Source organism: Manacus vitellinus, unplaced genomic scaffold (assembly GCF_001715985.3).
Source record: "Manacus vitellinus isolate BGI_N305 unplaced genomic scaffold, ASM171598v3 scaffold_2_pilon, whole genome shotgun sequence".
Taxonomy (NCBI): domain Eukaryota; kingdom Metazoa; phylum Chordata; class Aves; order Passeriformes; family Pipridae; genus Manacus; species Manacus vitellinus.
Window position 1 is genome coordinate 6,859,042 of NW_021940208.1, and position 24,690 is coordinate 6,883,731.

The 24,690-nt window shown below is 41.6% G+C and overlaps 3 protein-coding genes and 8 non-coding genes across 15 annotated transcripts in view; 2 read left to right on the forward strand and 9 right to left on the reverse strand.

Moving 5' to 3' along the window:
- Nucleotides 1–638: 638 nt before the first annotated feature.
- Nucleotides 639–12,969, reverse strand: TAF1D (TATA-box binding protein associated factor, RNA polymerase I subunit D). 3 transcript variants are annotated; one of them, XM_018071449.2, is made up of 15 exons: nt 12,876–12,969; nt 11,352–11,603; nt 10,779–11,247; nt 10,339–10,514; nt 9,506–9,563; nt 8,934–9,209; nt 7,311–7,362; nt 5,960–6,096; nt 5,565–5,612; nt 4,689–4,726; nt 4,092–4,165; nt 3,311–3,367; nt 2,506–2,586; nt 1,620–1,692; nt 639–976 (listed from the first exon to the last, which is right to left on the reverse strand). In XM_018071449.2, the coding sequence occupies exons 2-6, from the start codon at nt 11,588–11,590 to the stop codon at nt 9,054–9,056; spliced, it is 1,098 nt and encodes a 365-aa protein (XP_017926938.1). In that variant the 5' UTR covers nt 11,591–11,603; nt 12,876–12,969; the 3' UTR covers nt 639–976; nt 1,620–1,692; nt 2,506–2,586; nt 3,311–3,367; nt 4,092–4,165; nt 4,689–4,726; nt 5,565–5,612; nt 5,960–6,096; nt 7,311–7,362; nt 8,934–9,053. The 3 variants fall into 3 exon arrangements, with proteins under 3 accessions (XP_017926938.1, XP_017926937.1, XP_008917575.1); XM_018071448.2 differs by lacking the exon at nt 3,311–3,367; XM_008919327.3 differs by lacking the exons at nt 639–976; nt 1,620–1,692; nt 2,506–2,586; ... (1 more) ...; nt 4,092–4,165; nt 4,689–4,726 and adding an exon at nt 4,744–4,861.
- On the reverse strand, nt 1,447–1,576 carry LOC112841041. The gene has a single exon (XR_003212685.1). It is a non-coding gene; the product is annotated as a small nucleolar RNA SNORA25 (small nucleolar RNA).
- Nucleotides 2,702–2,835, reverse strand: LOC112841040. Its single transcript, XR_003212684.1, has one exon. It is a non-coding gene; the product is annotated as a small nucleolar RNA SNORA8 (small nucleolar RNA).
- Nucleotides 3,416–3,547, reverse strand: LOC112841043. The gene has a single exon (XR_003212687.1). It is a non-coding gene; the product is annotated as a small nucleolar RNA SNORA18 (small nucleolar RNA).
- LOC112841050 lies at nt 4,454–4,526 on the reverse strand. Its single transcript, XR_003212694.1, has one exon. It is a non-coding gene; the product is annotated as a small nucleolar RNA Z40 (small nucleolar RNA).
- On the reverse strand, nt 5,205–5,336 carry LOC112841042. The gene has a single exon (XR_003212686.1). It is a non-coding gene; the product is annotated as a small nucleolar RNA SNORA1 (small nucleolar RNA).
- Nucleotides 5,730–5,868, reverse strand: LOC112841039. The gene has a single exon (XR_003212683.1). It is a non-coding gene; the product is annotated as a small nucleolar RNA SNORA8 (small nucleolar RNA).
- LOC112841046 lies at nt 6,192–6,318 on the reverse strand. The gene has a single exon (XR_003212690.1). It is a non-coding gene; the product is annotated as a small nucleolar RNA SNORA40 (small nucleolar RNA).
- On the reverse strand, nt 7,481–7,552 carry LOC112841047. Its single transcript, XR_003212691.1, has one exon. It is a non-coding gene; the product is annotated as a small nucleolar RNA SNORD5 (small nucleolar RNA).
- Nucleotides 12,970–13,476: 507 nt separating the features above from the next.
- CUNH11orf54 (chromosome unknown C11orf54 homolog) lies at nt 13,477–24,625 on the forward strand. 3 transcript variants are annotated; one of them, XM_018071524.1, is made up of 10 exons: nt 13,477–13,520; nt 14,356–14,442; nt 16,122–16,245; nt 18,274–18,372; nt 19,273–19,346; nt 20,261–20,362; nt 21,299–21,475; nt 22,212–22,361; nt 22,930–23,046; nt 24,254–24,625. In XM_018071524.1, the coding sequence occupies exons 3-10, from the start codon at nt 16,188–16,190 to the stop codon at nt 24,425–24,427; spliced, it is 951 nt and encodes a 316-aa protein (XP_017927013.1). In that variant the 5' UTR covers nt 13,477–13,520; nt 14,356–14,442; nt 16,122–16,187; the 3' UTR covers nt 24,428–24,625. The 3 variants fall into 3 exon arrangements, with proteins under 3 accessions (XP_017927013.1, XP_017927014.1, XP_008933228.2); XM_018071525.1 differs by having other exon boundaries at nt 13,494–13,606; XM_008934980.2 differs by lacking the exons at nt 13,477–13,520; nt 14,356–14,442 and adding an exon at nt 15,161–15,195.
- The window catches only part of MED17 (mediator complex subunit 17), a 13,021-nt gene continuing 12,851 nt past the window's right edge, over nt 24,521–24,690 (forward strand). Inside the window, exon 1 of the mRNA XM_029960890.1 lies at nt 24,521–24,610. Coding sequence (XP_029816750.1) covers nt 24,521–24,610 — 90 coding nt within the window. The remainder of the gene's footprint in view (nt 24,611–24,690) is intronic.

A 24,690-nucleotide genomic window follows, 5' to 3' on the forward strand; every position in this document is an offset into this window, starting at 1 on the left:
ATTGTGCTTTAAAATTTGAACTTGGTTATCAGCAAGTGCAATAGCAGAGATGTTTCATTCAATCTGATGAGGGTTAAAACATACCAGTAAATCACAGAATAGGTGGGGTTGGGACCTTTAAAGGTCATCCTGGCAATGATGAAGGTGGTATAAAGGTCTCCCTGGAGACTTCTGTTCTCCAGGCTGAACCCCAATTCTCTCAGCCTGTTTTAACAGGAGAGATGCTCCCATCCAGTTACTCTCATGGACTCCTCTGGACCTGTTCCACCAGAAAGCTTAGCTTACTTTAGATGTACAATTAATTACACTGTACAGGTCCTTTCACTGATTTCTTAGAGTCTGGTGCAGTTGCATGTACTGGAGTAGCAAAACAATTGTTACCTCCTGCATAAGTAAAAAGCCTAAACCAGAATCAGTTTGTTATGCCACGGAGGTCAGTGGAGGCTGTTTGCAGTGCAAATAATGAGCAGTACAGCAGGTATATGGTCTCAGCTTCACCAGGGCAGTTCTGCAATATTCTAGCTCCTTTCTGAGAATATGATCAGAAGGGAAGAGACCAAGGCTCAGGAGATCAGCTGTGAGGATTTTCTCACCCTTCTTTGAAAGCCACAGTGTAGCAACAGGAAATAATCCCAGGCTGCAGCTCAGAGACAGTTTTATTTAAATGCTGTGACATTCTGTACAGAATAAATACCTATCCAGGGCTTCAGTACAGTGAGAATTCAGTGACAGGGAAGTTAGGGAAAACACCTGATCAAGTTATTTTCAGTCAAATTACAACACAATATACTCAGCTTGGTCTTCTCTAACATCGCACACAGGCACCTTCATATCTCACAGGAGGACAAGAGGCAAGTTACAATATGCACTACTTTTAATGCCAAATAACTGCAATTAACACTTTAGGTAAGATCTTTCTCCATTTGGAACAGCTGTGTAGCTCACTGCAGCAGACTTTCAGCAGTATCACCAGAGCCTGAGAGAGAAAAAAAAATCTATTAGCACTTTTACTCCAAAAAAAAGCCATTTTCCTACCATCCAATCTAAATGTCCCTGGCACAACTTGAGGTCATTTTTTCTCATCCCACAGCTTCTTAATTGGCAGACTGACCCCCACCACACTACAAGTAAGAGCAAGAAGGTCCTCCCTGAACCACTTCTTCTCCAGCCTCAACATCTCCAGCTCCCTCAGCTGCTCCAAAATGAACTTGTGTGCTAGACCCTTCACCAGCTCAGTTGTCCTCCTTTCGACACACAAGCAGCAACTGGGCTACCAGACTGCTCATACCACAACCCTTTTGTTCTCCAGCTTTAACTTTCTGTGCTACAAATGTCAGCTGGTTTCAGAATGAAACTGAGCAGCCTTTCCTCTACATCAGCATCACAAAAACCCAAGGGCAGAAGATTAACATCCTTTTTCCCCTCAAAAGGCTTAAGGACATAAGGTGTATCTCCTCATAAATAGACCATAGCACACACTACGTGTCCACGGCATCCTGCAGAGGATTTCAATTTGCGGTCACCGCGTTAAGAGCTGCTGGTTTTTCAGCCATGCAAACCCTCTTTGAAGTGACCTTGAATCTCTTTATAGTACCAACCATTTTGTTACGTGCTCTTACCTTCACACTCACTTTGGTAGCACTCAGGTAGAGTTTCTCATCCCTCTGACATGCAGCAACTTGGTAGCAGACACTGGAAGTTAAAGAGTCAGGTTTGGTTAGTGTAAGGGAAGAGTTAACAACACACAAGTTGGATATAAATTGCATGGAGCAGCCCTGGTCTCCCTTTTTTGCTTCTGTTCAAAAGCACTACCTTCTCAAGAGTAGCTGTGGAGTCCAATCTACAAAGGTTCCAGCTGGAACTTCGGAGGCACCCAAGGATAGCAACCACATACCTACACCTCAGCAGCAACTTCCTCCTAACAGCAAAGGGAACATTGTGTCTGTGACCTACATTGAAGCTTTATTCCCAGCAGCCTTGGTGCCACATCATATGGCAATACAAGAGTCTGATGGACTTGCTTTACGGTCATGTCCACAGCTCACCAGAAACAGTAACATCCCAGCAGCCTTGGTAATGACCAGACACTCCTCTCACTGCCCGTACTAGGACTTCACTCTGCCCATCCTTTCCAGTGATGGACCAATTAATCCTGCCAACATTAAAGCCAAGTTGTGTACCAACAAGCCTAAAATCTTTTAAAATTTTTAAGTACAGAGGAGATGTACTTGATTCCTCACAACCAAGAGCAGTCTAAGACACTAGTATACAAACCACTGCACAACTGTGACAGCCATTACATACACACACAAGAATGACTCACAGACGAGTGACCTGCTCAGATACTGCCAAAATCTGGAGTGATCACCATCCAGTAATCTCTGGTACTAGACAACCATTTTTTATACTTCTTTCTAAAACAGTTTACTTAAATTTAAATGTCCTAGAATCATACTAATTTAGCACACAAACTGTGTAGTGTGAGAGTAGTAACTCACTGCTTACCTATAAAACAGGTTGCTTTTATCTTCCACAGCTCATCTTTTTAATACAGGAAGGTTCACTTTGTTCAGTATCCTAAAGCACCTGTTAGAAAGAAGAAACTGAATGCACTTGCTGAGTTCCAGAGGCCAATACTCAGCTCTCACACTGGAACATGAAAATAGAAAGCAAGTACACTCAAATCACTGAAGAGGTCAAAGACTGTTTCAGAAAAAATACCAGGTTTAACAGACACAGCTGAACGAAAACCAGTGATGCCAAACACTGCACTGCTGTAGCACAGCTTTTTGCACACCCCATCAGGAGAATGCAGCTGGGCTGAAGTGCCATACAGGGAAACAGCTGCAGTTCTCCATCCATGAACAGCTCATTTTAACATTCAGCCTTCTCCCATGCACCAGCTAGTGTCTGGGAATAAGAGGTACTTGTCATTTCACAAAAGCTGCCATGCAACTGGAGAGGGAAAACAGACTCCATGAATTTCACCTCATGCCCCTTTCACCTGAACAGCAGCTGCTCAGTGTGAAACTGTGGAGCATCTCTTGACACAAAACAAACGCAGTAAGTTACTTCAAGACAGTCACCACAGTGCTGTCTCTTCTTGCCTACAGCCACCACAAGAATAATTACTCCATGACTGAAGGGGGAATTGACTGTTTCAAGCCATCCAGAACACTCAGGCAGCAAAAAATAGTGTTAAAAGTCAGGTATCTACACTAAAACCTAGGTGAAGAATAAGTTCAGCCTGTGTAATTTAGTATGTTAGTTGCACCTGAAGTCCCAAAACACTCTGTATTTTGACTCTTACCAAGCTTTTCCACTTGAATAATTTTTTTCATTTCTATCAAAGCATGTCACAGTACACCTAAAGGAGAACACGGTGCATTATTACAGTTCCTAGGATGCTACATGAAGATGTCTTGCAGTTTTATCCCACAGAGCTAACAGGTAGTTCAATGGGTAAAGCGAAACCACAAGTTTATTCTGTGAGGCGTTTCCAACGACACGAACCTACAGAGAAGATCCTATCGGGATAGACCTCAGCATTCCCTGTACTATATATTAACATGACAGATAAAAATCAAGCAGATTGGAAATGTATCTGCTATGTATCCCGCTGAGTGTCTTTTTTAAGTCATTTCAAGATATTTTGGGGAAGAAGGAGAGTAAATGATTTCAACAGCTGGCACCTGGAGAAGATGAAGTAGCTCCTTCATATTAGCAACAGTTTTAACAGTAATAGTTAGTTACCTGAAAAGCAAACATCAAAGGCAGTTAACTACAAATATGTACAGAATCCTCCCTATAAATTTACTGTAAAGTGCAACTCACTTGTCCAAGCAAAACTGTCAGTTTAAGCAGTTAACCTGATCACCTCCTTTCTGAATGAGAAATTTGTATGAATGCTTTTTAGGCAAATCAAAGTTACAATAAATTGTTCCCCTAACAGAGTGAATGCTACAGTAATGCAGTGTTGAAACCAGTTCATGAAACCCTCACAAAACAGTAAACTAGGTTTGATAGGACTTCCAGCCACCAGAGTCCTTCAGTCATTAAGGTATATGCAAAACTTCAAATGTCATACTAACCCTAGACATAGCTTCGGATTGCTGTGAAATGGCATCCTGCATTTCTTCTGTTATTTTCTCTAAATACATGCCTCCTGAAAAAGCAAAGTAATGTTACAAACCAAATTGATGTTCCTACAAATCAGCAGAACCTACAACAGCACTTAGTACTTAAGTGGTTTTAACTACCACAAGCATTACTGAGAGTCTCTATTTGGAATCACATTTCAAGCAACTATAGTGTCTGAATATTGTGCTATTTGACAGCTCCTTTTAATTTCCTGTTTATTTTTAAAACAAAGTCAAAGTCATGATCTTTCCTCACTGAGACAAGACATTTTCATGTAAAAATAAAGTGACGTGAAGAGGACATTCATGTAGTAATTTGTTCAGAAAGGCCATTCTCACTCACTCTCTTCAGAGCAGTTGAACATTTTGCCAATCATCACAACAATTTTCTCACAGCATTCTCAAGTTTGGGGTTAGATAAACTCATATTTTCTAAGACACTGCATTTTCTCAGCAAGAAAAGAACAGCACTACGACCAGCTTACCAAGTGAAAGACAGGCAGCTGACCTGCAACAGGCAAGTGTTAAAAACCAGTCACACACACTTACCAAGACAGTAGTTCAGACTGGACTATCACATGGACTTCCTAAAACAAAGTAAATTGTTGCATCTGATCAATATGGCCAAGATTCTTCAGTATTTCAGTAATTTATTAGGACTTGAGTACTCTTATACTCAATATGAAGCAGGTAGACTGTGGTCCTGTTACACTGCCTGAATGCTAATGACAAAACAAAGCATTTCAGTTGAAATCAAAGCCAGTATACCACACAACTACCAACAAGGTCTATCTGCAATTTAAGAAACTGGAGCACTATGGCACAGAAGGTACAACTAAGGGAGTTACCTCACAAAGAAAACACAAACACCATTTTAAGACATCTTAAAAATACGTTCTAATAAACCACGTACAAGAATTCTTCACTGCAAGTATTTTTCCTCTACCTGCTAATTCTACTTCCTTTAGTAGGTAGGATGCACAATTCAAGCACATCGAAACAAGCAAATTATTAGATTTTACAGTAGCTGCATTAAGTATGTTTGCAGAACTGTCCCACTAAGTAAACTGTTACAGGTCTCATTGTCACCACTGCAATTAACTTTACAGTGAGGAAAGCATAACCTGTCACTCTTCTAGCCACGTTTTTCAATTCAGACACACAGCAGGTTGTGCCTATTTGCTGAAGAACGAGGCATAGCAACTCCACAATGGCTGTGGAATAGACTGTTTCTTAAGCCTAGCCAGTTAACTTCGAAAGAAACCTGTTTAGTGGTCACCTGCTACTTGGATTTATGTCTCAAAATAAAATGCCTCTTTTTTTTTCTTCAGAAAAAGACAGCAAAAAACCTAAGACTTGAGCTTTTATGATCCTCGTCCAACTACCTCCACCAAGGAAAAAGCCAACTATTTCCTTAATACTTACACTTAAGTAGAGGCCTTCTACTGCATTCCAGACATCACAAGAATGCCCCTTAAAGAAGAAATAGTTTGGAAAAAGGTCACTTATTTAACTATACGTTAATCCCGTAACAGTTTAACAGTTTTTGAATGTATTTGACAAGCCTCCCAGTTTGGAAACACTAAACCTACTTGTTTCAACAGAAATACCAAGTTTTACAAGCACATCTGCATGAAAACCAACGATGCCAGCTGTTGAAATACTGTAGCACTGCTTTTTGAACACTCCATCAGGAAGACACTGCTGGGTGCAGATACCATACAGTGCACAAATTAGTGTGATTAACTTGCTGTGGAAACAGCATGTCTGAAGAAGTTCAATACTCATATGATGAAGCTCAAATGAAATTCAAAGCTTACCTCCTTCACTCCCATGTTGAACAGAAATTCACTGAACTGTCAGATTTGTGAATCAGCGGGCCAGCAAACAGCCATAATAAATCAAATGCTCCCCAAAAAATTAAATCTGCCCACTGCTGCAGCATTGGTGTTCTCATCTGCAAAGAAAGAGATACAACTGAGCTACCTACACTTCTACAAATCTGGTACATTAAACTCATGCCTGAGATTGATCAGTGGAGTTCATGCAAATATTGTCCCTTCATATAAGTAACACAACTAATATGTTCATCAGCTGTGGGTTGCAAAAGAAGGGTTTTTTCTAAGCACTAGGTTCCAGGTTTTTGTCTACAGAAACAGACAAAACCTGATCAAGTGCTAGAACAGACTGAATGCATTCATCTTTTACTATCTTTGAAACAGCATTTGAAGCTATTTCCCAGTTCACTGTAGTTACTGTTAAAAACTGTCATCTTCCACTACTATTGTGTTTTCTCATTCTAGAGACAGGTAGGTTAAACCAAAAAGTAACTGTGGCAAGGAGTTCAGCATCAGACATGCCATCCTAAGAACAATCTATGCTGTGTTAAACAGTGCAGTACTCCTAGCTACATCACTGGCCAAATAAGACACCCTGTTCCTATCCTCTTTATCCTCTTACTAAAGAATGTTCTTGTAAGGTTTCATTACCTTTAGCTCAGCGCTTCCCATGTTACAGGTGTTTTCCTATGCAGTAACCTTACATGGTGCTTTCTTCCATGCTATTTCCTACACTGTCCTGAAGCCACACAAACTTGATAACATCCTACAGTAAGAAGCTTTCACAGCTATGTACATGCAAGACTACCAGCTCCTCTCTGCTGTCCCTACTGTTCTTGCATGGGACATGATTTAAGATGGAATTTTACCACAGGGAAGCCATCAGAAGCTGCAACTGTATGATACGCCCTGGTACAGAAAGTGTGTGTGAGGCACCACGATGAGACTAAGTGTACAGTAGTTCCTCAACATCTTCAGCAGAGAAAATCCCAGGTAGTATTGTCCAAACCAGACAAAGTTGCCCTGCAGCACGCAACATCAGGTAAAAACAAAGTATTTCAATATAAAACTTCTAACAAAAACTGCGCTTTACAGATATTCAAGAACTCAAGTTTTTGTTTTCATTCAAAGAGGCTACAGGCTAATTATGGTCAGGTGAAAGAGATGTGGGACTGAACTCTAGACCTTGGAACCTTCACACACAAAAGCTGCGCAGCTGTGAAGCACTGTAATACATCCACTTCAAGTATAGAGCACTGTTTTTTCAAAACCTCTTGTGAAGTACAGCAAAAAAAGCTACCTGAAGGAAACAAAACTGAAACCAACAGCTTACCTCGTGCAGCAAGAAAACTGAGTGGTATTTCATCCTCCAAAAGCAATATAAACTAGAAGAAAAAGCAAAGTAATAAGAACTGTCATATACGGTCAAGTCAAGTCAAAGCTAGGTTTCAGCAATCAATGCAACAGTTGTAATAAGTTGATTTGCACCTGTACTTATCCAGTTCTAATCAGAATTAAAATTTAGTTCATTTCTGAGTCACTCAGCAGTTGAACAACAAAATTCATCACATGAACTGCAGAATGAGCAGGACTCCGCATACCCCCTTCACTATGCCTTACTAAGCAAGAACCCCACTCCTACATCCAGAATTGAGTCTTTCAAGCTATTGAGTATTTCTCAGGTAGACGCCTAAAGGAGTTACACCTGGCCATTAATTATGGACTATTATTAAATGTGATCTTCAAATACTGAAGAGTAATTTTTCAGTCCTAGAACCACCAAGTTGTAATTGGGAAACTTCATTCACTAAGGTTTGGTACCTTAGTTCAAGCATGTAAATAATGCAGCTTGACTTGCTCTCAATACTGAGCACCTACTGCCAATCACCTCAGACTGCCATTAAACCAGTAGATAAAACCTTTCCTGGACAACATCCTTGTTCAGCACAGACTACTTCTACCTGCTGAACAGCTGTTAGTTGCTGACAGCAATTTGGTTAAGAGCATCTGAGGCAGGCAGATGACTGTTTGGTCTCTAAATCTTGTTTATTGACAAGGAAACTTTTTTTTTTATATTTTCAGCTTCCATGACACACAGAAGGACTTGGCTGTATTCAGACCATTTCTAAACACTTACTGGTCAGGTTTCCTGCTGACTAAAACCCCTTAGAGAAAGTTATTTTCTGCTGGGGCAATGCCTGTTAAGAACTGTCATTATGAAGAGCTTTTATCTTCTGCTAACTCATGTTCACATCAGAACCCATTCTGGATAGCAGAGGGCAAGAGGGGAAAAAGAATTTTTAACCCAAGATTCACTATACTGCTACAGTTATTTTTAAGATAACTTACAAATTCACATTATTGTATTAGATTCAGGAGCAGAGAATTAGTTTTCTGAAAAGTTATTCCACATGGAATAGACAACCTCAATCATACAAAATTGATTTTATGATTATTTGAATGCATTAACCATATTTTGCAATAGACTTCTGTTGAAGTTGACCAACCACTTCTGCATTTTTGTTGTTGGTACTTATTTGCATTAAGCTTCAATTCTGTCTTCAGCCTCTCAACTCTAAGTATTTTAAATCTTCACCTCTAAGCCACAGGCCATTCACAAAGAAGTCAGCTATGAAAACTGAAGAAAGGCATTTAAACTGCCCTTTTAACTTGAGCATACAGGTGTATGCATGCAACTGCATACTATTCTATACTGTGCTGCTGCTATGTTACGGTATTTGGACCTTGTTTGCCTGTTTAATTACATAAATTCTACGATCCACTGGTTAACAGAGGTCAAGCTGCAGAAGCCAGAACTTCAGCAAGATTATCAGCCATTGAACCAAGGATATTATATTCCTGATAGAGAATAGCACAGAACACACTTAAAAGCTTAACAGAGCAACAGATTACACTTGCTTTGTAACTGCGTCAGACACAAGCCCAATATACTCACATTACACCAGATGTGACTGGGTAGCTCGGTGGATAGCTCAAGATTGACTTCAGACCAATGCTTTAAACGAAGCAGGCCATGAAAAACGACCACTGACACCTCATTTGTCCCATCTGCTGTTCACAGAGGTGAACCTTGCACAGGCAAGGAGTTCTCCTCTGCACTGTCTTCGTCATCCTCTATTTCAATCACTTCAGTTGATTTTGCACGTTTTGTTTCTGGCTTTGATTTTTTCTTACTGGGAATTGTGCTGCTTATAATGAAAGAGCTGTTCTCCTAAGAAAATGAAAGACAAGTTGGGTTTTGAGATTCTTAAAATACAAGTAAATAGTAAATTTGCAAACTTCAGTAACTCTTGAGAGAACTGCAGAATTCCTACACATTTCAGCATGTTATTTAAGAGAGTGTGGACTCTCAAAATAACCTCCTTCTCCATTACAGATCGAGATTCACGGGTATCACACTGTTAACTCTGGATCTAAGCTCAAGAACTAAGTACTGAAAACATTATTATCTACTAATTCCTTACGTTTAGCAGAAAAAGGTTAGAGATTTTCTGAAGTATTACTTACCACTATTCTGGCATCATATTGCTCTTTATTATCAGAATTCAAGCTGTCCTCATCATCACTGAAATATAAAAAATTCAAATCAAACTCCGTACTTTTATAGTAGCTCAAAATGTGTAAACTATTTTCCTACTACAAGCCCTGTTTTCTCTTAGTGTCTTTTAAAGTGCTACAGCTTGTAGGTTAAAGATACTTCTACATAAGGTCATTCTCAAATGATAGTTTTTGACAGCAGAATGACATCCTAACAAATAACACTAGCAGGACAGAAGGAGTGCTTAGGAGCAGAACAAAGATTTAGTAGCAGATATCAACAGCAGTATCAAGATAATTTGGATTACACTGCCAAACAGGCTAGAAAGCCAGCAAGTTGGAAAGGAAGTAGAATATAATCACAAGCAAGAACATAAGAGGATAAGTCTCAGCTAATAAGGATACACAGCTTTCTTCCCAATATTGTAACTGAAGTTTCTCCATAGTGCCATGAAACACCAGTCATGAACTTAATTCCACTCTCATCCACAGATTTTCTCTGAAGATAGAAAGGACTCCCTAAAATCACACAAAAATCACACGCTACTACAAGCAACTGTACTACCTCCTGAATTCCTAACTGTGAAGAGTGGCAGACTGTACTGTCTGGAGTCAGTCAGCTCTCTCTTCACAGCACCCTGTGCCATGTGTTTTTGGATTTGTGACCAAGTGTTGAAACCCCACCCATACCAGCAAACTGGTTGAGGGCAGTGTGGGGTGTCATGCACCTACCTGTACACACATATTTACATTTTAGTTAAAAATAAGTCTTATAACATCTAAAAATATAAAGATCAACTTACTCTGTCTCCTGAATAGGAGAAATGGGGCCTTCATCATCTAGGTATTTGTGTTTCCGTAATACCACACATTCTTTTTCTAAGTCTTCACCAGCCTGAAGGGCTTTTAAAGCTTTTTTAAGATGTTCTTCATATTTAAGCACTTCAATGTACTTGAAATATCCCTTTGCAGCTGCTTGCTGAAAACAAAAATTTATCAGGTAAGATCTTATAAACACCACTTAAAGCATTTATATTATGAACTGAATTTGTAATATTACAATGACACTGATATATGTTCTTTCTCTGTTTGCCTTAAAGGGTATTAAGACAACATCAGACGTCCTGTTTAATAGAAATAAAATCTGGTTTTTTAATTGTTCTATTCAAGCACATCAGGTAGAAGCACAACACAGTCAACTTACTAAAATAGTAATACTTATCTCACAAATCAGAAGACTTACCTCATAGCCAAGAACCATCTTTAAGGGAATATGTTTCTCCCCATAATGTTTTTCGACAAAAGGGAACTGAAAACCTCTGTCCAGTAGCCTCCTCTTTTGCTCCTGAGGTGAGGCTGTCAGTGGTGGTCTCCCTGTGGGCATCCTTGTGCCCTCACATTTTTTCTTTTTCTTCCTTTTCTTCCCTGAGCCAGCTTTGTATTTTCGGTGTGCGGCAGCTTTAAACTTCTTTCCCCTGAAGTGATAGGCAAAAATGGCTTTCAAATTGAGTTTTGACTTCTGCTGCTTGGAAACTTCCGATGATTTCATTGGACTTTGGGGAGACAGAGAAGAATCTGACGAGCTTTCATTGTCAGGCACTTCTGCAACAGATTCAGCTTGTTGCCTTGAAGACTGACACCTCCTTTTTTGCTTTGATGGTGCAATGGAGCACCCAGGATGGCACTCACTGCCAGGAGCAACAGAGACATCACTGAAGAAGAAAAGAGTATTTACTTTCAAAAGAATGATTGCTTCTATGATATCTGACACAGGTTCTTCACAGTAAAAAATTCTAAACTAGAGGTAAAAACTCACATTTCTGAATCGCTGCTGATAAGTAAAACCTCAGCTGAAGCAGTTGATGATTCACATATACTGTTAAGATGATTCGAAGACTCCCCAGGAGCAGCATTCTTCTGCCTTGAGCGTGAACACTCCTTTCTTGTATTTGTCTGCCATGCATACTCCTTGGATGGCTCCTGATGACCATGTATCAGATCTTGGGCACCATGGTAATCAGAGCCAGAAGCCTGAGGCTCATCTCGATCAGTCATATTTCAGTTTGCCCTAAAAATCAATGAGAGTTAAAGAAGATAAAGAAAATTATATGTTAATGAGGTAACAAGCTTTCCACTACTCCAGTCTCACAGGATAAACTTAAAAGACCAATGCTGAGCAAACTTCAACAAAGATTTTCCTATGAACCAGGAGCAAATAGATTAAACTTCAAGAGTAACAGTTAAGTCACAGCCACTTATTTCAGGATATTCATAGCATTTAGGTCAGAAAGAATTTTTACAGCTCTTTTTGTCACCAGTGGAGTTTCCCAAGGCTCAAGACTGGGGATCAAGTGCACCCTCAGTCCGTTTGCAGATGACACCAAGTTGGGCAAGAAGGATTTCCAAAGGATCTAGACAGGCTGCCATCTATGGGCTGAGGCCAACTGTATGAGGTTTAACAAGGCCAAGTGCTGGGTCCTTATTTTGGGTCACAACCACCCCAAGAAGTGCTGGAAAACTGCCCCACAGAAAAGGACCTGGGGGTGCTGGTCAACAGCAGCTGAACATGAGCCAGCAGTGTGACCAGGTGGCCAATGGCATCCTGGCCTGTATCAGCAACAGCGTAGCCAGCAGGACCAGGGCAGTGATTGTCTCACAGTATTTGGCACTGGTGAAGCTGCACCTTGAATCCTGTGTGCAGTACTGTGCCCCTCACTGCAAGACAGACACTGAGATGCTGTGTGTGTCCAGAGAAGGGCAACAGAGCTGAAGGATCTGAAGCACAAGTCTTATGAGGAGCAGCTGAAGGAGCTGGGGATGTTAGCCTGGAGAACAGGAGGCTCGGGGGGACCTTCTCACTCTCTACAACTGCCTGAAAGGAGGCTGCAGCCAGGTGGGGGTTGGTCTCTTAAGTAGTTACAAATGACAGGACAAGAGAAAATGGCATCAGGTTGCACTGGGGAGGTTTATATCATTGGAACAGGCTACCCGGGGAAGTGGCTGAGTCACCATCCCCTAAGTGGAATGGTGTAAATGTACATGTGTAAATCCAGTGCTTTGAAACTATGGTTTTGTGCTGGACTCGTCAATACTAGGTTAATGCCTAGATGATTTTAAACACCTTTTCAAACTTAAACGACTCTTTAATGCTATGAAAGGTAATTTTGGACAACAACCTGCACCTATGCCTCAGCCACACTATGCCTTATGAGGGCACACTGCTAACAGGGGTTCAATCAAGACCTGACAAACACAATAAAGAGACAGATCAGCCCAATACCAGAGCCAGGACACAGGCAGCAATGTCACTCTGACCACACAAGTTGTGGCTGGTACTCACAGATCGCAGCTCAGCATCCTTTGCGGCCTCTCCTGCAGCTCCGTCTGGACGGCTAGCAGAGCACGCAGAGCCCCTAGGGAGAAAAACAACCAACATCTAAACTTACTGACTGTTTCACAGAGTCACAGTATCTCCTCCCAGAAGAACCTCAGGCTGAAAGGTGCCAGGCTCGGCCGCCGGCATCGCGCCAGGGCCGGGGCTACGGGAAGGCATTTTGAATGCGGGCCCCCACCAGGTCGCCACGGCCGAGGACACCCCGTGGCCCCTCGCACACTACCGCCACACGCCCCAGTTCTCGGGGGACGGCTCAACACCGCCGGGACTGTGACCCGCCCCCGGTTCCCTCGGTGCCCGGGTCCCCGCACCGCGGATGGCGGCGGATGCGCCGCACCCCAACCCACCTCCAGCTCCGCCGCCGCCCCACCGCAAAGAGCGCAAAATGGCCGCCCCGCGGCTTAAATAGCGCCGGGAGCTCGCGAGAGGCGCGCGGGCCGACGGGAGGGAGGAGGGAAGGGAAGGAAAGCGAAGGAGGGGCCAAGGGAGGAATGCCAGGGATGGCAGGGATGGCAGCAGGGTGGGCGGTCCCCGGACCGGGGCGGGACGAGCTGAGGCGAGCGAGCCAGCCGAGCCCGGACGCTGGTGCAGGTACGTGCGGTCTCTGCGGAGCAGGGATCGGGCAGTTCCCGGGTCCCTCCACCCGCCTCGCCCGGGACGTCCCGGCTTCCCGCTCGGTGAGGGGCTGTCGTTACTGCTGTCGGGTTTCTCTCCAGGCTTCTCCGAGCTGGCGGCTCCAGCCTGAGCAACCCTTTACTTCCTCTCGCAACCGTGCCAAGCGTGCTGCCAGCTTTGGTGCTTCCTCGCTCCAGAGCTCCTCGCTGCCTTTGCCTGCCGGGATGCTCTCCTTCCCTAAGGACCCCAGCCTCGCCTTCCACGCCTGTTCCTGTCCCGCCGTGTCCCGTCCCTTCCCCAAATCCCAGCCGCTCAAGCAGCCCTCTGCTGTCCCGCAGCCTTCCTCTGTCCCGTACGGGGTCTCCTCGCATCGCTCCAGCCGAGCAATACGGCCTCTGCATCTATAGATGTTTTGCTTCTCTTGGTGTCATGCTGAGTTTCTCCTCTCTCACTGACTGCCATCTTCAATTTTTTCTCTTTCTGCCCCCACCAATCCCCCTCCCTGACTCTTCTCTAGCCTGCCTATAGCATCTCCCTTTTGGCTTCAACCCTCCAAACTAGTTTTAATTCAGGTTTTGATGACAGACCCCCCCCCCATCATTAATATAATGGTTCACATTCCATCCGCAGTCTCCAGACACTTAACTACTCTCTCTGATGCTTTCTTCCTGCTTCAAATGTAAACTTTCAGTCTTTACATGCTTATTCTCTCCGTTCTTGTTGCACTTTCTTTGAAAGTCTTCTGTAGCAATTCAGTGACAGTGCACCCCTCTGTGATGGATCTTAATTGTCTGCTGTTGTCTCCTTTCAGGTTCACCCTGTCCTACACCACACAATTCACTCCCCTGTGAATGCTTGCAGTGCTGGCTCACGGATCTAGCCTTTTGTGTCTTTCGTGGTAAGGACTACTTTCTAGCAATCAGATCGGGTTTGACTACGGTACATCAAGCTTTTTCACAGTCTTTCCCTCCTTTCTTGATTGCAGGGAGCTCACTACTGTCCATTACACAGCAGGTGATGGTCTAGGTGTTATATCCAAGCCTATTTATTTGAATTGTGTCCAAGTCTTACCTCTGCCTTTTGCACAACAACAGTTCTAGGTTGTCTTCTCAGTCTCAGGGCAACCAGTGTGTTGAGTGCTGGCACAGCCTCCTTCTAGATGTGGCAAGAGGTTCCTGAGGGGATGAGAATCATCTAAAACAATGCTGCCAAAGCCATCTTGTCACTTTCTTTCTCTGGCTAATTACTCCCTTTCTTGGTGCACGCTAAAAGCCTTGGGCTGTGATTTGCTCCTTGGGCTGTGATTCCCTCCATCTGGTAGGCTTTTACCAGAGACACCAAATCCCGCCTTTCTCCTTTGTTACTTTGTTTCTCCTCTGTTACTTTCTCCTTTGCAGCCTGAGGAGGGAGGGAGTCACCCGTGGATATGGATAAGACCAACTACAGGTTGCAGTCTTTCTTCTCTACTGCTTGCTACAGCAGTAATTTGGGGTGGCTGAACGTTGATCTCAAAGACTTCAGTTGGGTGACTCCTATAATCTCCCCACTCTTCTTATTTCTTTTTTCCCCCACTGTCTTATTTTTTTTCCTTTATGCAGGCTTAAGAGGCTGATTGTATAAGGACAGTTAAAATTTTTGACAGTCATAAAAGGTGGGATTTTTTAAAAATAGAAGCTAGAACTATACATAAACAGCTAGCTCACACTGTAGTCCTTCCTAACAAAGGTTCTGCCATGTCTGGGAATGTAGTTAGGATTTTGGCATTTTCCTCCAACACCTGACATCTGGATAAGTGGGATTCATTTTGTTGTTTTGGGTTTTTTTTTTGCTGTGCACAACAAGCATGTGCCTAAGGAGTTAATAATTGCTATAGCTGATTTTTAGGTAGTGTACAATCAGCTGTTTCTGCCCTCAGCTGGTGGTTTGCCCTAGTTACTCACTTTGCTGTTGCAAGGCTGACTGAAGTACAGTTCATTTGTGAAAGCATTCTTAAACTTATGTTCAAACAAAACTTTTTGTTACAAGCTCAGTACCCATACAGAGGCTCATACCACAGAACTTGTTGCTGTTGTTTTCTATTTTGATTCTTGCCTTTTCCCCCTGGAAGGGAAAACGCATGCCCAGAATCAATTGGAGACTATATCATAGCTGGGGTTGAAAGTCCACTGTAGCCAATGCTGGCAAAGTAAATATTAAGGTTGGGAAGGCCTGAGGAGGCAGCTAATGTGTCAGAAAAGCCCAGTTTTCTTTCAAAACCAAATTGTGATTCCAGGCTTACAAAGGACACACAGATCTCCTGACCTGTCCCTTGAACTGAATTCAGCATAGGATGTGTTGCCTACACCCAATTGCAAGCTTGAGGACTAGCATGTGTAATGTTCTGAGCCAGCTATAGGTCTGACAGACATGTCTTTCAAAATCTATAAATCCTTAATGTTACTATTGAAGCCATTAGTCTTTCCTGATGGCAGAACTACAGTTCTACTGTTGTCTTTGCATTCTTGAGTGAAATTGAAAAATAATTCCCATATTGAAAGGAGACTGTTTTAATTGTTAAACTATTATCCTTGCTGGCAGATCAGTTGCTCCTACAGTGTGCTGCACTGTAATTTCTTACCTCAAGAAATCAGCACCAGTTAAGAAATGGCCAAAGTCGAAAGGTTTGCTTTTCACGTTCCAAGTCTGGAGGAGCTTGCTGGGGGTAAGTTATGCAATGTGTACCTTTTTACAAACTTATAATGTACTCTTCAAACTTACATTAAAGCTCATACCAAAACCTTTCTACAGGCAGTACATGGAGAATTCCTGCTCTTAACACACTGAGATGTAAAGAACATCATTATTTTTCTATATGTTATGATTTTCGTAGCGCGAACAATGACTCCTCCCCCAAGCCCCCATGATATTTAAGCACACAGACAGGCTCTCAAACCCTTTAAAACTGTTTGCTGCATTTGCAAATTCGTGCACGGGTTGTGAAATTTTGACAACTGCAGAGCAAACTTCTCTACGGATACAGGATCATCTGCCCTCCTCTACCCTCCAGTATTTCTTTATTTTTCAGGACTACTCAAAACACAGCAGGCAAGATGCAGTGTAGCATGGCAGATCCTCTCGCTTGAACATAGTTGGCTCCTCTTTTGGTGATTGCCTTAGAACAGGGCTGCAGGAAACATCTTTAGTTTGTTTCTTTCCAAAGCCTTCCCAAAATGTGCTCAGAGTAACAGAATGGTTGAAGTTGGAAGGGTCCAACCCAGTTGCTCATGAGCTTCTTTCCTTGCACTAGTAGAAAGGTAGTCTCTCCCCTGCAGCAGGTCTACTAAAGGTTTTTGTCTTTCAGGTTGACCCTCAAGTTCAGCTTGCCACTTCCCCAAATCTGTGTCAGTTTGATGTTTCCATACATTGAGAAAGTGTGATCCCAGGATTACCCTGGGTGGTTCTCAGTGCTTTTCTCACTCAGTCAGACTAGGGCAGTAGGACACAGCTGCTGTAGACCTGTGAGCTCTGAAGAAAACACCATGTACTTGCAGTAGAACAGCTTGAAAGAGTAGCAGAAAAATTTCATCATAAAGCAGAATTTTCCATTTTCCCCCCCAAGGACCTCCTGTAAGCTGCGAGATTTGTTGCTGTTCAGCTGTTGGGTATAATTTGAGGAATGCCCTTTTACCGTCCTTGTCCACTTACCAGAAGGTACTGAGATGTATTTAGAAATGTGCCAGGTACTTCTACTGACCCTTTTGGTCAACAGCTTTGTAAATCTGCTCTTGAGAAGTAAGGTATGGCTGAAATCCTAATTGGAGGAAACAAAGGCTCAGGAAAGTCTTCTGAGCAAATAAGGAACTGCCTGATTTGAGAACAGACTTGATCTTGTGTTCTTTAGTTTGAGAAATCTGTCAAAGCAGATCCCCAGGCATGAAAGAACCTGGACCTTTTGACATAATATTTGAAGCAGTGTATGTGAAGACAATCCCACACTCAATTTAGGTTTGGAAGTTGTTTCCCAATAGTGCACTCACCTAATCCTCCCTGTTGTTTGAGTGACTTTGCAGGTTCTGAGCCTAAAAACCATTGATATGAAGCAAAACCAAAATTTCAGATTTGGTTCATTATCACCAGCACCATTCATTATCTGTCTTGTACTGACAGTGGCACTTGCCAGAAAATCTCCACAAGAGCATGAACATGATAGGCAGTATGCTGTGGCGGCAGAAATTTCCAGACAGCAGAGACGGTTTGAGCTTATAATCAAGCTATTGCAAACAGTCTGGTTAATGTATTTGAAGAACTGATTGTCACTCCATCTAAAACTTGCTTTCTCCTTTGCTCTTGCATCATATTTGACTGTGATCATAATTATCTGCCCTTTGAAACAAACCCCCCGCTGAATGTGATTTAAGTTTACCCATGTTACTTCATATTGTGTTGCTCCTAGTGCTACTAAGAGCAGTCAGTTATTATATTTCAATGAAAATGTTTTTAAAATACTTTAAATTAGTTGATGTGGCAGACAACAATTATCTGAACAAACTTTTGCTTTTCTCCGAAGCTCTGATGCATGAAACAAGTGCCTACAGACAATTAAGTCAATGGAGTTACTTAGAGTAAGCATAAGTAATGTATCTTGCTGAAATAAATCTAAACAGACATATTTATAGTTGTTAGAAACTTGTCAAACAAACTCTTGGTAATTCTTCATGGTCAATAACTTTGCCATTATTCTTTATTACAGTTTTGCAGAAAGGGCTTAAAGAGAACTTTGCCGATGCTCAAGTCTCTGTTGTAGACTGTCCTGATCTGACTCAGGAGCCCTTCAAATTTCCTGCTAAAGGTAATCTAGCATTCCCTTCTTCCACTAAGTCTTCTCCCGTTCTTTCTACCTGACTCTGCTTGGTTTTGATCTTCTGAAGACGTTGGGAAAATTTAAATTGTTTTTCAGATAAAGAATATACATGAGAGGAAAGCTAAATTTTATATCTCTGGATTTGCTTTGTAGTATGAACAAGGACAAGTCATTGCTAAGTACTTGTCATAATTTTTTTTTCTTAATCTATCACTGCAATACCCACTTATTTCATAAGATTTATTTAGTGTACTGAAAAGGTTTTAAAATTAAGTTGTTTTCTTCCAGATGGGGAAATTTTTTAGATCCATGCCAATCCCTATCTGAACCTAAGGTGTTGTGCTTCCATTAATTTTTAAAGTCCTGCCATTCATGTATGTCAGTGAAGTGAAACTATCTTACTCTGAATGGGAATCATCTTCTTTGAATTAGCTGTCTGGAAGACAGACATGTCATCTGTGCTACTCATCTGAGTTCCCTCTGGCATCAATGTAGTGAAAGAAACACTTCCAGAAGGTGATTCATCCCTTCTTAAAATACATGATCAAGTAAGTGGGATGAATTGTCCTGAAACTCAGACAGCTTCCAGCTTTGCTAAAATTTTGCAAGGGGAGCCCCAACAGAGATATCCACTGTGTAGTGGAGAACTGGCAAATGGAAGGTGTTGCCCACTCTACTAATTTCTTTGTGCTTAGAGAATGTTAATTTTACAACAGGTTGCATAGCAATGAATCCTACTGTGAATCATTTCAGGCCTTAGACTTCTTAATAGTGCAACACTTTGTCTAAGTATTTAGAAGTTGGAGGAACCAGTGGGTTAGACTGCATGCTCATTTAGCATTAGTAGGAAAAAATATTTTACCACGCTAACTGGCTGTATTCTTCCAGGAATCTGTGGAAAGCCTAGGATAGCAGATGTGGGAGGTGTTCCTTATCTCATACCTCTCGTACGGAAAGAAAAAGTGAGTTTTTCCTGTAACTGTGGGGTTTAATGTCAAAATAAAAGCAGTATCTTGTTGAAATATAAACAAAACTAACAACTAAGAGGTACTATAAGATTCCTCTTGTGAAAGGAACTTTTCAGTGTTTTACGAGATTGATTCTGATGTGTGTTAAACATAGACTATGTGACAACATCTTACACATTGTACCAAAAATAGGGTATAGTGGTTGATGGTTCATCTTCTGTTCTCAAATACAAGTTAGTTTTAGAAACATACAATCTGTGACAGGAACCATGGAAGGAACTACTGAACAAGGGGCATGTCTGCATATTCGTGTATGGCTTGTTTCATGCCTGCAATTTCAAGTGACAGCCACGCTTCTTTGTAAAAACTGGCTGTATTTGTGTTTTCAGGCCAACACTGGATTTGCATTACCCTCCTTTTCCAAGAATATCATGCCTTCTTGCTGACACTTCATTCAATCTGTCTCTATATGATATTTCCTTCAATTTTTTCCATGGAAATTTCAACAAGAACAATAATTCAGTTTTTGAGTATAATGACAGGGGAACATACAGGCAAAATCCACCTGTCAGAAGACAAATGGACATCTACCAAATTTGTTATTACCAAATGGTTTGTTGTGTTCAGAAACTGTGTTCAGCCTAATCATCCAAAATATTAATGAGGGTGTTGTGAATTAAATGCATCCAGAGATTACAGTGAACAGAATGACAATTCCAGCTCAGAGCACCACACTAAAATCATTGAATCATAGAAAGGCTTGGGTTGGAAGGAACCTTAAAGATCATCTAATTCCAACCTCCCCTGCTATAGGCAGGAATGTCACCCACTAGATCAGGTTGCTTAGGGCCCCATCCAGCCTAGCCTTGGACACTTCCAGGGATGGAAGGGTTGTTTCTATTTTGCAGGTTTACGATCTAAATACAGTTGCAAAAGACATAGAGCTGCCCGGAGCATTCATTCTTGGAGCTGGAGCTGTTTCATCTAAGATTCTTGGAGTAAATGCTGAGGTCAGTAAATAAGTGCAATGGTTCTCCATGAATTCATGGGAGTATCATAATAATAGAGCAGTGTCATACAGGGTATTTCCCATTTACCCCAAATACTTTCATGCCACAAGCACATAAAACACATTAGAAAGAATTCAGATGAGTGCCATCCACTGAGGTGCATACTACTGAGATAATAAAGATTAATTTTTAACTTGTAATTCTTCAGGAAGCATGTGGTTGCCTTGGAGCATGCAAGAAACATGATTTTTTTGAAACTAATTGACAAAGACCTGACCAGAGGTTTTAACTCCAAGATTTAGAAAAGCTTTTCAAACTTACTGGTAAATGCCTTTAAAATACTCCCTATATTTCACCCTCTCGGATGACTTTACCATTGTAAATTTTAAAAATGCCACATACAAAATGGTGAACTGCAAGAGAGGCAGGAGATAAAAACTACTGCCTATGCAGACTGGATAATCAGAGTTATTTCAGGCATAAACCTCTGGTCTTGCATCTCCTTTTAATGGATTTATTGGCAGGTGAGATAGCCCATCTCAACATTAAATTTGGGCCACTATTATAGTGGTTGTTACTGTACACTAACAAAGTATTACGTAGAATTCCAGTACTTGAATTGGACCTCAGATACTTTTTTCCTCCTTTTTTTGTTTATTTTTTTTTATCACTAGCATTCATCTCCACATGACATTAAATTTAATTGTCCAGAAAAAGAATATCTCTTTTCTGGATCTTTCATTTACATTACAATATTAGTGCATTTTTCTTACCAGTTCAAATGTAATCCTGAGAGACAGAGCTATGTGATGAAGAGGATTATTTCTTGGGTTCATGGTCCAAAGCTTAAACAGTGTTTAAGTGAATTCAGTTCATTTAACTCACTCTTATGTGTTCTGATTGACTCACTTAACTCTTGTATGTTCTTTTTCTCAGCTTATCCCTATTGTTCAAACTAAGAGTGAAAAAAAGCCTGCTGTAAATGGGAGCTATGTTGCTCAGATAAATCCTGCAGACAAAGGGTGCCTGCTTGAGAAGTACAGCAGTAAATATACTGACTGTGAGTTTGGACTGTTGGCCAATCTTTATGCCAGTGAGGGCCAACCTGGTAAGGTGTGTACTTGGATCAAAGGTGACTTGTTTGTAGAGCTTTGTGACTGAAGGGAAACTCATGATTTAATGTTCTACTATGTGTTTTCTGTGGTAATAGTAAAGTTGTAATTCCACGAGAGAAACATGCAACCATAAGGAACTGATGCCAATGAACAAGGGGAAGAATTGGTGGAGACCGAGAGGCATTTGAATTTTTGAGGCATAAGTATTAGCTTAATAAAACCTTTCCATCATCATAAATCATTCACCCAAATCCAGTCCAAACTAGCAGTGATTTAAGGTAATGGTTGTGCAATGTACCTGTGTAAATCAGATGTGGGCACTTGTCTAGCTTTTTGTAGAAGTGCTGCCCCTGAACAGCCAGCACAAAGATGTGTTGGCAGAGCAGTCAAAAACTGACTATTGCATGAAAACTGAAAAGTCTTCTCTGGTACCAGGAGTTTCTTGGTAACAGTGGAAGCCAGCTGATAGACAGAAAGGGGTTGCTCATATCACTGTCTCATGTGTTGAGTAAATCTCTTGCTGCCCAGCACCCTTCACAGGCAAAGCTAGCACTGAAGAGATGTCAGGAAAAGAGAGTTGGTCAGGTACTAGAAAGAGCAGCACTCACAGGGAATTGCATTTTCCGAAGGTAATTTTGGGTTATCAGCTTGAGAGAATTTCAGAACAGCTTTTACAGACCTTTGCAGACTGTTGCAACAGGAGACAGCAGTGACCAATTAACTTTATTTTCCAGGTCATTGAAGTGAAAGCCAATGGAAGAACTGGGGAACTTAACTTCGTTTCCTGCCTGAGACAAACTTTAGAGAAACACTACGGAGAAAAGCCAGTTGGGATGGGTGGTACATTTATCATTCAGAAGGGGAAAGCAAAGATTCACATTATGGTACGTTGTTCTCAATTCATGTAACTTTCTTTGTCCTCCTGAAAGCAGAAGTATAAATCAGGGTGTAACATCTTAGTGCCTTGACTTTGTTTTTTATTGTTAAATGTATGCATAAACTATTAGGATAAGCACTGTATTAAAAATCGGTGTTACAAAACTAGTGATGCTGTTTTACTTGGCCTTAATACCATCATCTCTTGAAATCCTTGGGCAGCTAAAGAATTGGAGAGCTATTGTAAAATGAATTGAAATGAAATATGTGAACTGAGATGATATTTACAAGAAGCATTAGACTCTTTTGAAAATAACTGAGCTTCTAAAATGTACCAGGAGCAGGAGAATCTTCACTTCAGTAGTTCTTCCACTACCTGTGCTATGAAAGGAGCAATATTCTGGTCACTTCTATTTCTGGCAGAAACACAGTGATGGGCACTGGTGAGCTTCTTTTCATTGAGAAGTAAAATGAACAGAATAGTGGAAAGGGGAAAAGTGAAAGAAAATTGCTAAAGAAAAAGTATCTTGATGCAAGTGTCTTCCTTTACTTATAAAGCTTTCTTTTTTGCTGTAGCCTCCAGAATTTTCTACCTGTCCCCTGAATACTGATGAGGATGTGAATAACTGGCTCAAATTCTTTGAAATGAAGGCTCCACTGATTTGTCAGCCGGTAATAGTTTCCAGAGATCCGGTGAGTCTCCTTGTTCATTTCTGAGTTTAAACCGAGACTTGTAATGAATTTTGTCTTGGCTGTAATCTTCCTTTTAAGAACAGGAGTGTGTAAGTATTGTGTTAGACTCTTCCAGAGGTGGTGTAATGAAATAGAAGTTTCTCGCTTCTGTGACTTGTTTGAGTTGAATCTAGGTCAATCTGTTCTGAAACCTAGTTGTTGTTCATAGTGGATTGAACTTAATGGTTCAGTTCCAATTGCAAGTTTGCATTCCAAATCCAACAGCACAGTTTGCATTCACTGCTGGCCACGCTGGAAGAAATGCCAAGAGCATGGAAGCTGGTTCAGCTGTGTGTGTTTACGTAGTTCACTTTCATAAGAACTCTCTCTGCTAATGCTGTGTTGAAATACATGAAAGCATGTGTCTTGTTCCTGATGGAAATTCAAGTCTGCAAAGCCTTATGCTGGAAAGTTATCTAGCATCTTTCACAAGCACTAAATTCAACAGCAAATAATTCAGTAATAAAACTAATCTGGTTTCAAAAACCATGAAGATGCTCATCATTAGGAAAACTATTTATTTAAAGGTAAGCAGAAAACCATAGATGAAAATGACTATTTTATAAATAACAATACATTCATAAGTAATATAAAAACATTTTTCCAGAGTTAAATGAGACATACTGTAGGCTTAAATACGTTCAAGGGTGTGAGTTTATTGTGTCATGACGGGGCAGTCTTTGGTTTACAGATAAATTGTGTGCATCTTCCCAGAATAAACTGATGTGTGCTGTTCATCAGTGTCTTCTTGTAGCCCAGAAAATTCCTGGACCGCATCAAACAAAGCATGGCCAGGTCAAGGGATGTGATTCTCTCCCTTATGAGACCCCCACCTGGACCACTGCATCCAGCCCAGAGGCCCCAAGAAAGATGTGGACCTGTTGGCATGGGTCCAGAGGAGGGTCATGAAAATGATCAAAGGGCTGGAGCACCTCTCCTATGAAGACAGATTGAGAGAGCTGGGGTTTACCATGGAGAAGAGAAGGCTCCAGGAAGACCTTATGGCAGCCTTCCAGTACCTAGAAGGAGACTTTTAGGAGAGATGGAGAAAAACTTTTTAGCAGGGCATCTTCTGACAGGAGAAGGGGCAAGAATTTAAAATTGAAAGACTTTTAAATGCTGTTCACATGAATGCCTTGTTGATCGACCTTTCTTTCTCTGGTGACAGGGGTTTGATCTGCGTGTGGAGCACACCCACTGTTTCAGCCACCACGGAGAAGGAGGGCACTACCACCAGGACACCAGCCCGGACAGTGTGCAGTACCTGGGGTACTTCCAGCCTGCCGAGCTGCTCTTCCGCATTGACAGGCCCCAGGAGACGCACCTGGTCGGGAGAGATTGAGCCTCCCGCTGGGCGGTTTAATCTTCCCGAAGTACAAATGCTGATTTTTGTAACGCTTTTAATTATGCGCACTTATCAGATTTAAGAATAAATATGAGGGCAGTAAACTGCCGACTTCTTAAGTGTGTTAAAGGGAGGAACTCGGAGTGTACGTGTTATTGGAGTTATGACCCAATTCAAACTGTAATTTCATTGCAATGTTCTTGTATATTTTCCTGATGTTTGGTTGAGCTTCCTGCGTGGCCACAGCTAACGAGGGGGAA

Excerpts from the sequence above, each read along its gene's own strand:
- TAF1D (XM_018071448.2), bottom strand. The coding sequence starts at position 11,590 with ATGACTGATCGAGATGAGCCTCAGGCTTCTGGCTCTGATTACCATGGT. Across the intron at positions 10,515-10,778 it reads AGATGGTTCTTGGCTATGAG|CAAGCAGCTGCAAAGGGATA; the intron begins GTAAGTCTTCTG and ends TTTTGTTTTCAG. Across the intron at positions 9,564-10,338 it reads TCTCCTATTCAGGAGACAGA|TGATGATGAGGACAGCTTGA; the intron begins GTAAGTTGATCT and ends TTTATATTTCAG.
- CUNH11orf54 (XM_018071524.1), top strand. The coding sequence starts at position 16,188 with ATGGCCAAAGTCGAAAGGTTTGCTTTTCACGTTCCAAGTCTGGAGGAG. Across the intron at positions 16,246-18,273 it reads TCTGGAGGAGCTTGCTGGGG|TTTTGCAGAAAGGGCTTAAA; the intron begins GTAAGTTATGCA and ends TCTTTATTACAG. Across the intron at positions 19,347-20,260 it reads CTCTCGTACGGAAAGAAAAA|GTTTACGATCTAAATACAGT; the intron begins GTGAGTTTTTCC and ends TCTATTTTGCAG.